The 11108-nt window shown below is 42.7% G+C and overlaps 1 protein-coding gene and 1 long non-coding RNA gene across 2 annotated transcripts in view; one reads left to right on the plus strand and one right to left on the minus strand.

Moving 5' to 3' along the window:
* The window catches only part of LOC135110484 (uncharacterized), a 107581-nt gene that overhangs the window by 9869 nt on the left and 86604 nt on the right, over positions 1-11108 (plus strand). The gene's annotated exons all lie outside the window — the stretch shown is intronic.
* LOC135110714 (uncharacterized) overlaps positions 1302-11108 on the minus strand; it is a 23291-nt gene continuing 13484 nt past the window's right edge. Inside the window, exons 3-9 of the mRNA XM_064023340.1 lie at positions 10154-10217; positions 5360-5922; positions 4414-4514; positions 3803-3865; positions 3126-3664; positions 1940-2066; positions 1302-1757 (exon numbers count right to left, since the gene is read on the minus strand). Coding sequence (XP_063879410.1) covers positions 1302-1757; positions 1940-2066; positions 3126-3664; positions 3803-3865; positions 4414-4514; positions 5360-5423 — 1350 coding nt within the window. The 5' untranslated portion in view covers positions 5424-5922; positions 10154-10217. The remainder of the gene's footprint in view (positions 1758-1939; positions 2067-3125; positions 3665-3802; positions 3866-4413; positions 4515-5359; positions 5923-10153; positions 10218-11108) is intronic.

Consider the following 11108-nt stretch of genomic DNA (forward strand, 5'->3'; position numbering starts at 1 on the left):
CATTTGAAGGAAAACGGAAAGAGGTCTTGCGAGAATGAGAGGGAAAGATAAACCTAGAGGAGGAGGAGGAGGAGGAGGAGGAGGAGGAGGGAGATAAAGAAACGACACGTGGATGAGGAAACGGATGCATATTTGCGGAAGATGTTTGGAGAGAAGGAGGAGGAGGAGGAGGAGGAGGAAGAGGAGGAGGAGGAGAAGGGAAGTAAGATGACACCCTTCCTTCTCCCTCCACTTTTTCCTTCACAGAGACGCGTGTGGAGGAAGATGGATCAGGTGAATGGGGCCCTCCACTTCTTTCCCTTCTGGTGGAGTCTTGTGGAGGGATGGATGATGGATTAACGTATGGATTGTAGGCAAAAACTTTCCCCAAATCCAGATAATATTTCTTCCACAGTAAGGTGGATAACTCCTTAGATATCCCATTAAACTTGGGTGGAGGAGTGGATGAGTGCGTGTAGGATGTGGATGGTGTAGGAGTGTGATGTGGATGCGTTCGTGTGGACGGTACATATGGGTGTGGAGTATATGGTGGATGAGAATGTGGATGAGGATGTGGAGCAATGGGGGATGGATGAGGCTTATAAGTCGTTGGGTGATAATAATGTGGATAAACGACTGAAGGAGGTGGAGGATGTGGAGGATGAGTAGGTGGTGGATGTGGAATAGATGGATAATGATAAAGAGTGGATGGATAAACTTGCGTGTAGGATAAAGGTGGATAAGTGTAGGCAGGTGTGGATAACTGTGAAAATGGCGTTGGGTGTGGATGGTGTGGAACATATGGATGTGGACGAATGTGAAGTGGATTAGAGTAGGCATGTGGAGCAGAATGCAGAGGGTACTGAGATGGATAATAATATGGATGTGGAGTTGTATGTGCATAATTAGGCGTTATGTGTGGATTTGGATAAGTGGAAAGTGGAAGTGCAGTGGAATGAACAAGTGGAGGAGGAGTGGAGACAGTAACATGGACTGGATGTGGATAGGAAGTGGAATGTGGAGGAGACGTGGAATGTGGAGGTGGATGGGGAGTGGTATGTGGATGAGAAGACGTTGGATGACGTGAATATGGATGAGGCACTCGAGGTGGATGAGATGGACGCCTGGATGGATGATGGGCTGGTGGATTAGACGTCACATGGCGTGGTAGAGAAGTTGTGGATGGATGATGATTTGGATGTCGCGTGGATGAACGATGTGGATGATGTGAATTCGGTTCTTCAGACTTGGAATTGCGGTAGATGGATGAGTCACGTGGATTTTGTGAATACATGGATGAAGGCAAATGTGGATGTCTGAAATTATATCCATGTTTTGTAAAAGTGGATTTTGGTGGATATTTCGCATGTGGATGGGTGGAAGGTGGCTGAGGGCGTGGTGAATATCCATGATGCGGGTGAGGAGACGCAGATGTGGATTTTGGATGTGGATGAGAGGTACTTGATGGTGGCTTTGTGGTGGATGTAGGTGGATGAGACTTCTTGGTGGAGGTGAGAGAGTGATACGGAAGTGGATGAGGATAATAACGGAGGAGGTGGACTGGAAATGGTGTTGTGGATGGAAATTTGACTTTGGATGGTGGAGGAGGTGGAGAAGGAGAAAGTGCTAGGGATTTCGTTGGTGGAGGAGGAGAAAGAGTAGGAGGAGCAGGTGGAGGTTCTGTTGTTGCTGGCTGTAAGTGGAGATGGTGGATGGTAGTGAACTGTGGTGGAGGAGGTGGAGGTGTAGGGCGTGGAGTGGAGATTATCTTCCGTGGTCTTTTGAAGCGTGGTCGGTGTGGATGAGGTGGATGTGGGAATGTTAGGGAGTGGAGGAGATGGTGGAGGTGGCGTGGAAGACTAGTGGAATGGCGGTGAAGAGGGAGAGGAGGAGGAGGAGAGACTGGAGGAGCAAGAGGAAGTGGAAGAGGAGGAGGAGGAGGATTTGGGGGTGTAGGAACAAGAGGAGGTGGACGTGTAGATTTAGAAGGAGGGGGAGGAGGAGGAGGAGGGGGAGAAGGAGGAGGGGGAGGAGGAGGAGGAGGAGGAGGAGGAGGAGGAGGAGGAGGAGGAGGAGGAGGCGTCGGTCTATGAATAGGGGAAGGTGACGGTGTTATTAGAGGAGGAGGAGGAGGAGGAGGAGGAGGAGGAGGAGGAGGAGGAGGCCCAGTTTGTTGTCCTGTTATGGCTTTGTGCACAACCCTCAATCCATTAATCTCCTCCCTCTGGCCTGGTGGAGCTGACAGGTGGGGGGATGGAGAGTGCAGGTGGAGTGGATGGATAGCAAGTGGACGCGACTTAAGCTTCAGTGGAGGTGGTGGATGAGAACTTATAGTGATGGCAGTGGATGGGAAGGTGTGCGATCTATAATGTGGAGTGGTACCTCTGTATGTGGATGGAGGTGGAAGAGTGGTGCTGAAAGGAATGGATGTGGTGGAGGTGGAGGAGGAGGACGGGGAAGCGGCCTGGTGGAGGATGTCCGGGGTGTGGGAAGTAGATGGTTTTTTGGTGGAGTGTGACAGGAGTTTGGCGTGATCTGGATGGATGTGGAGGTGGATTTGAACATTTTGGGATTGCTCCGCCTGCTGCTGCTCCGGGAGACGAACCACTGTCTCCTTGTACACTACTGGAGGAGGAGGAGGAGGAGGAGGAGGAGGATTTGTTGATGTTGTTGACGAAGGTGTTTGAAATGTAGATGACAAGAGGGCTTCCAAAACAGACAATGATGGTAAAGGGGGTGAAGGAGGAGGAGGAGGAGGAGGAGGAGGAGGAGGAGGAGGAGGAGGAGGAGGAGGAGGAGGAGAGGAGGGAGACAGCTGGAGGAGGAGGGATTCCAGGACAGATAGCTGTGATGGTGTCTGTGTTCGTGGTGGTGTTGTGGGCGTGAACCGTGGGCGTGATGGAAGGCGTGGGCGGGGCCGTGTTGGGGTGGAAGGGGGAGGGGGACGGCGAGGAGGAGGAGGAGGAGTGGGAGGAGGATCGTGTGAATCATGACAAGGGCGAGGAAGAGGGATACTTACTGAGCCAGGGGTGACGGGTGGAGGAGGAGCAGCAGGAGGAGTAGTAGTAGTAGGAGGAGGAGGAGGAGGAGGAGGAGGAGGGGGAGGGGGAGGGGGAAGGGGAGGGGGAGTTGAAGATGGAAGAGACTGAGAGATGGCGCGTGGTCGTGACGTCAGTTTCTCAGGGGCCGCCGGTCCCTGCCCCCCGAGACGGTAGCTGACTTCAAGGCCGCCCCCGAGCTGCCTGGTCCTGCTGCGCGTGTTGCCTTGCCAGCGAGGGTCTCGGGGGCGTTGCTGTGGCCTGCCGGTGCTTCTGATGGGGCTGACGCTGCCTCCTGAAGTGTCCGTGCCTCTGGAGGGCGTCACGTAGGGAAGCCCCGCGGCACTAGTGGGTGGACGCGGCCCTCCTCCTGAACTAAATGAGCTCCTGACGTTACCTCCTTCTGCGACGCCTTGAGGACGGGAGTAGAAGGCGTCAGGAGGCAGCGGAGGGACGTATTCCTCTGCTTGGGGTGTCACAGGTTCTGCTTGCGCCTGCTGTTGTGGTCTGGGTCGTTGCTTTCGCCGCCTGTGGTTGGGGCGCCTCTGCTGGTGTGTGAGGGGACGACCAGCAGCAGGAACGACTGGTGTCCCGACGGGGGTGCCTGCGCTGGGGGGTGGCGCTGGGGGAGTTGTTATTTTGCCGTCCTGGAGGTGAGGGTAGAGTAGTGTTAATTCCACATCCATTCTTTTTCCTGCTGTCTGCTCTTTCGGCATCCAATTCTCCCACCGCACTTATTTTCCGCGTGGTTTGTGTTACCGCGGCACTCGGTCTTCTTACATCACCTTGTTTTTAACCCTCTCGGCTTTAATCTTTCCTCCTCCAGTTGTATATTCCTCTCCTCTACTCTACAAAATTAAATATGTTAGTATATTTCCACTCGCACATCTCTACCTTATTCCGTAATATTACCTGTTCTTTCAAAAATCTCCGTTATCTTTTTATTTCATTTTCCATCCAGTTATCCACCCAGCTCTCCTCAGCTTACGTTTAATCTACCCACACCTTTTCATTTTGTTCTACTTCACCTGCATTCATTCAATCAGGTAAGCAGTTATTTCATTCAGTTCATTAAGTCATTCAGTCAATCAGTCAGTCGTTCTATCAGTTTATTAGTCTTTCAGTTAGTTAATCTGTTAATAAATTATATACTTATTAAGTCTACCAGTCAGACTGTCTATGAATTAGTCTATCAGGCAGTCACTCAGTCAATAAACCTCTTCATAAATAATTAAATAATCCAGTCAGTCAGTCAGTCAGTCAGTCATTCAATCTACCAATCAGTCACTTAGTCAATTAGTTAGTCAGTCAGACAGCCAATCAATCAATAAGTTAATAAATACTTCACTTCAGTCAGTCAGTCAGTCAGCCAACCACTCAGTCATTCACCACTCACCTTGAAGAAGTCCTGATTAACGCCAAAGAACTCGGGTGAACGCGGGCAGTCCACGTTGTACCACCAGTCACACACGATGTACTTCTGGTTGAATATAGTCCCTTTCGGGCACAGGAAATCGTGCTGCGCGTTACCCGGCTCGCACACGTGAAACACCTGTTGTGAATCGAGTAGAGCCATGAGAGAGAAAGAAGGAGAGGGAGAGAAAGATAAGTTTAAGATTATTATTATTATTAAGGCTTTTCGTTTTCTTTTCTTATATCTTTACCTCTTTTGTTTTGTCTTGCTTTTGTTAAGATTACTGTTTTATCTCTTTCTTACCTCTCAGTTGTCAAAATAAAGTGCATTTGGCAACGTTGTTATTGTTGTTATGAATTTATTGTTCTATCTTAACTGGTTGTTGCGCTTTCTGCCGGTGCTGTTACTGTTCTTTTCTTAAACTCGTTTGTTGAAAAAGGAGGCATTTTCCAAAGACCTGAATGAAAGACGGAAACAATGGCGGGAAGGAAAACACCATACAATAAAACAGGCGTGGAACAAAGCAAAACCCAACCCACGCCCTGGAAAAAAAAAATACAAAGAAAGAAAAGTTGGGAAGAAATAACAGAGAGAGAGAATATAGGCTGAAATTTTTTTAATCAGGAAAAGTACATTCATCTTTTTGCCTCCTTGAAACGATGTGGATTCATATGAACGCAGCGAACCTTTTGATGTTTTGCGATTAATAGCAGGTGGAGAGATAGAGTGAAGGGAGGAATTACCTGTTTTACCCTCCTGTACACGTGTGTTTATCAAGGCCCTGAATACAGTCTTAATTCAGTGGAGTAACTGTACTGTAATTTACTATTCATCCTCAACTTTAAACTAAGGAATTTTTCTGTAGGTTCCTCCCACTACCTGTTCTTCCTTCTGTGTACCTCTCCCTTACCTTCCTATCCTTCCTTACGCTTCCTTTTCCTCATTGAATTTCTGGTCCTCATTGTTTTCACGGTTTCCTTTTCCTCTTCCATTTATTTATATTTCCCTTGTCATGTTTTCGTTTCTTTCCTTACTTCTCCACTTTCCTTTACTTCTTGTCTATCTTTCCTTTCCTCTGCTTCTTTTTTTTTATTCCTTTTCTCTCCATTCCTTTGCCATATTTTTATTTATTCCATTTTTTTCCATAATATGCTCTTCCTTTCTCCCTTACTAATCATTCAATCAGCTAATTACCTTCACTTTCACCTGACATTACCCTTCTTACCTGAGTCCACCAATCAGCCAACCAACCAAGCAATACCAATCAATCAATTATCTCTCACCTGACACCTGTTGCCTTTCCTATGCTGCTATGATGTACCTCTTCCCTTCTTACTTAAACCAATCAGTCAACTAAGCAACCAGTCAATCAATTCCCTCTCACCTGGCACCTGGTCTCAAGGTCAGCGTAGTAGCCCAATTCGCGTCCCTCGCACCTGAAGGAGGTCCTGGGGAGGGAGGTGAGGGCGGGGAAGTCCACTCCCGCTGCACCTGGGGAGATGGTGGGAAAGGAGTGCGAAAATGAAGGTTATTGAAGCTGGAGGAATTTACTGAGAGGGATGAAGAATAAAGGGCTAAGAAACAAAGGGGTGAGGAATAGCGGATAAGGAAAAATAGATAAAAAAAAGAAAACATGGATGAATACAGAAATAAAGAAAAAATAGGTGAATAAGGGTGAAGAACAGGGGATGAAGAACAGGAAATGGAAAATAGATGAAGGAAAAGAGGGAGTAGGTGAAGAACATGGGTGAAAAACAAGGGATAGAGAACAAGTATTTATAAAGAATATTGGTATGAAAAACATCTGGATGAGAGGAAATGGACACAGGAATAAAGAACAAAGGAATAAAGAACAGAAACAAGCAAGGGATGAGGAACAGATGAGAAACAAGGAATGGAAACTAGGAATAACGAACAGGTAAAGAGCACGGAGAATGAAAAGCAGATTGAAAGCGCGGAAATAAAAGAACAAATGAAGAACGCAAGAGAATGAATAACAGGCGAAGAATAAAGAAATAAAGAACGGGATGAAGAGCAGGAAAGAAAGGACATAGGAAGAAGAATAGATGTTTACAAGCAATAAGTCAGAATTTGCTGAAGGAAAGGAGACAAAATGATAAAAAAAAGATGGCAATTTCTGGTGTTTTAGGCATGTACCTTTTGGATATATGCCTAAAACAAGTCGCCCTGCTATGTTTTCCCCTACAAACATTCCATCTGTCCCCAAATGAAATCCCTAAATAACGCTAGATTATGTTGGGTTTTGGTTAGGTTAAGTTAGATTAGGTTAGGTTAGGTTAGTTTGGTTAGGTTAGGTTAGATTAAGTTAGGTTTAAGTTAGGTTAAGTTAGGTTAGGTTTAAGTTAGGTTAGGTTAGATTATGTTAGCTCAAGTTCGGTTAAGTTGGATCAGGTTAGGTTAGGTTAGGTTAAGTTATGTAGGTTAAGCTACGTTAAGTTAGGTTAGATTGAGTTTTGGGAATTAATCATTGGGAAAACTATTTTAGGTAGAGTTAAGAGTTTCCAGGTATAATTCATCATGACTGGAGTTTGCTTAGCTCGAGTACACATACACATTTCAGGGATCGAGAAAGAGAAGTCTAACTAGAAGGTGCTAAGTTTCTAAGAAAGGAGTGGAAGTGTTCAGGGAAGGTATACTAGGAAAGGGAAGAAATATAAATGAACACTAAAACAGAGAAAGAAAAAAAAATAGACCAACTGTAGCCCGAGAAAATTTTTCAATGAGCGACAAGAGTTTTAAAAAATAGACGAAAAACAGGATCAAATGAGTCTCTCTCTCTCTCTCTCTCTCTCTCTCTCTCTCTCTCTCTCTCTCTCTCTCTCTCTCTCTCTCTCTCTCTCTCTCTCTCTCTCTCTCATCCACACCCAAATCCTCTTAAAGCTTGTCAGTCTTACGCAACCTACAGTACACACACACACACACACACACACACACGTACGCACGCACAAATCCTTCGATTATCCCCTTGACACAGATCCACCGAAAAGAAAAGAATAGAAAAAATACGCAGTGAAAGTAAGAAATCACAAAAAAAATTAACAAAACATTCGTAAATTGGACTGAAAAATGAGGTGAAGCATTTTGAACACGAATCTGGCGCAGGAATTTGTATCGTTGTTGTAATGGTAGTTGGTTAAGTTAGGTTAGGTTAGTAAATGTAGTTAGGTTAGGTTAGTAAATGTAGTTAATTTGTATGTAGTTTGATGTGTTTATATGTGTATAGTGAGTGTGGTGAGTGTGTGTAGTTTTTTTTTTCAAACGATATCTAATGAGTAAAGCCGAGTAAAGTAAATGTTTTAAGTTAAAGTCTTGTGTTTATCTTCTTCTTTCTTCTTATGAGTAGAGAGTCCAGTAAAGATAATTAATCAATGTATAGTCATTTTCTTCTATTAATATAAAGCATGTGTATAATCCTCACACAATATCTGATAAAGCCAAGTAAAGCAAATATTTAAGTTAAAGTCTATGTTTATCTTCCCAGTCTTTCTTTTCATGAGTAGCAATCACAATAAACGTAATGAATTAATCTCTTCACTGATCCGGTGTCTCGCTGTAACGGGCATGCAAGATCTAACCAATGATTCCAATGAGTACTTATGGTAAAGTCTCTGGTTATCTTATCAATCCTCCTTTTTATGAGCCGGGATCCCTTTGAAGCAATTAATTTCCTCACTAATGCAGCCTTCCTTTGAATAACACGAACACTGTCAAATTAAAATAAAGAAATGAAAGAAAAATTGTTTGTAGTTTGTATGTACAGACAAAAACGAAGGTAATTAATTAATCAATGAGAAGCAGAATGAAAGAGAAGAGGAGAGAAAAACAGTTGGCATGTACTCTGAAAACAAGGAGTGTACTGTATGTTGGTAATTGCATCTCTACGTAAACCACACAACAATTCCAGATTATAGTGTATGAACAAATATCTTAAAACTATAGATGATTATGCAAAAAAGAAAAAAATTGTCCTCTTTTGAAAGGGTTAAAAGGAAAAAGTAGTTATTTTTTGGGGAAAGGTGCTTATAACAAGGGCGGTGATTGGCTGGGAGCGGCCTTACGTCACAACCTCATCTTGTTCCCTATTGGCTGGGGAGTTGCGTGGGTCTTTTTACTTCAGCCAGTCAAGTCTAAGCTTCTTCACTGGATTTGTTGGATGGTTTCATTCATTTATTCTTTTTTAAATTTTATTTCAATATTTTTTTCCGGGTTCTGTTTTCGATGATAAATCTTTTACTGATATTCTTTTCTATTTTCTGTTGTCCTTTGTGTTCTGTGTGTTATTCTCTTTTCTTACTTCTCTTTCCAATGATCTCTTTGTGTGTGTGTGTGTGTGTGTGTGTGTGTGTGTGTGTGTGTGTCCTCCTCCTCCTCCTTCACCTCCTCCCACGCTGTGATTTTCGGCCCGGATATACAAATGTTCACAAAACTCTATTCAACACACACACACACACACACACACACACACACACACACACACACACACACACACACACACATACCAAAGTCACAGACAGACAGAGAGAGAGAGAGAGAGAGAGAGAGAGAGAGAGAGAGAGAGAGAGAGAGAGAGAGAGAGAGAGAGAGAGAGAGAGAGAAATCACACCTGAGTATCTTGTCACCGTCACCGAAAAGGGAATGAAATAAACTCGCTGTTTCCATATCATAAAACAAAAGCCCAATTTCCTGTTTTCTGTTGATGGACCTATGAGATCGTACATCACAGAAAACGGAGGAGGAGGAGGAGGAGGAGGAGGAGGAGGAGGAGGAGGAGGAGGAGGAGGAGGAGGAGAAAAAGAAGAGGATATGACCTAGATTATCAGACGCAAAAATGACAAAAAAATTAAGTAAAAATGGAGAGTAACCATTGAAGAAATATAGAACGATAAGATAAATGATAAAAAAAATAAATCAAACATGAAGAAAGGAAGATAAAAAAAATTGAAGAAAAGAAGGGAAAAAGATGAAAAACTGTAAAGGAAAGTTCAGAAAAAATAAGATTACAATTAAGTACCGTTCTGTCAATTTGTCTGTGTGTTTGTCATTGTCGTCTTGTTTTTTTTTTTTTTTTCTCTCTCTCCTATTTCCCTCTTACCCTTGACTTGAAATTTCTCTGACCCGTCTTCCTCTTTATCGCAGGAACATTTTTTCGACTTTATATTGTCGTCTTTGTGAATAACATTGTCGTGTAGCAAGTCCAAGTCGTGTCTGTTGTCGTCTTTTGTCAATTTGTCGTCGTCGTCACTGTCATCGTAGTAATAGTAATAGTAGTCGTCGTACTCCACGTTGTCTAAGTCAGCGGGGTCGTCGTAGAAGTCGTCGCTGTCGTGTTGTCGTTGCACTTTGATAGGTTGTCGCCCCCCCGTGTAGGCGTAGTCGAGAAAGTCACCTGAGAGAAAAGCCAGGTGTGATGCGAGGGTGATTAGTGGTGGTGGTGATGGTATTAATTTTAGTATTTGTGTTACTGTCAATATTACTACTTCTACTACTACTACTACTACTACTACTACTACTACTACTACTACTACCATCGTGACCAAAATCTGTCTTCTCTTTTAATCAGTAAATTTGTTAGAAAGAAGAAAATGAAGGTGAAATTTATAATATTGTCATAATTTGTAATGGTGTTAACTCTCTCTCTCTCTCTCTCTCTCTCTCTCTCTCTCTCTCTCTCTCTCTCTCTCTCTCTCTCTCTCTCACCCACCTCGGAGCGTCACATCTGGTGGGTGTTCAAAGCTTCTAATAGATGTTGAGAAAACTGCTCTCGTCTGGAAAGAAAACGGGAATAAAGTAGATGAGTAAATAAAGTAAAAAGGAACGTGTGTGTGTGTGTGTGTGTGTGTGTGTGTGGCAGGTAATAATTGACTAAGCTGCCCACACACCATCCCGTCATATGTTTTGATGCTCGTTTTCTATTTCATTTTATCCCTGACTTATGTGTGTTTTTTGTCCACGTGCCTGGAAAAAAAATTGTTACGAAAATATTATTACGATCAAGTGGCAAATTGTTTTTCACTCGTGACTGAAATACGAAAGGATAAAACTGTAACTATATGTTGCTTTTATTTTATTTTTTTTTTGAGTTATGGATTATATTGATGATGTGCTTTATATAACTAACTTTTTTTGGCTTTAATTTTTTACCTTTTTATTTTTTGTTTTTATTGTAGTATTTTTATTTATTTTTTTTTGGGGGGGGGATTTTCGTATTTTTAGATGTTCTTTATTTTCTTTATTTTTACTTCAGTTTTTTTTTATCTTAGTTTTTTTTTTTCTCTTTTTTTCCAATTGTTTTTCCTCGTTTTTTCTCTTTTTTTATTCACTTACATCTTTACACTTTTCTTCCATTTTCCATTTTCATATTTCATCATCTGCCTTTTTTTCATTTACTATTTAAACTTTTATCTTATTGTTACTTTATTTTTTAGGTAAGTCATAGCACAGGTACAATGTTATATTTCTTGTACTTTTAAGATTCATTTCCCTTTATACTTTATTATTCCATCATATTTTTTTTTCTATATAATCTTTTATCTGTTTTCTATCTTTCTTTTTTTTACCTTTACTTATTGTTTTCATTTTTCATAAGTTCCATTCCTTTCTCTCTCTCTCTCTCTCTCTCTCTCTCTCTCTCTCTCTCTCTCTCTCTCTCTCTCTCT

Source organism: Scylla paramamosain, chromosome 20 (assembly GCF_035594125.1).
Source record: "Scylla paramamosain isolate STU-SP2022 chromosome 20, ASM3559412v1, whole genome shotgun sequence".
Taxonomy (NCBI): domain Eukaryota; kingdom Metazoa; phylum Arthropoda; class Malacostraca; order Decapoda; family Portunidae; genus Scylla; species Scylla paramamosain.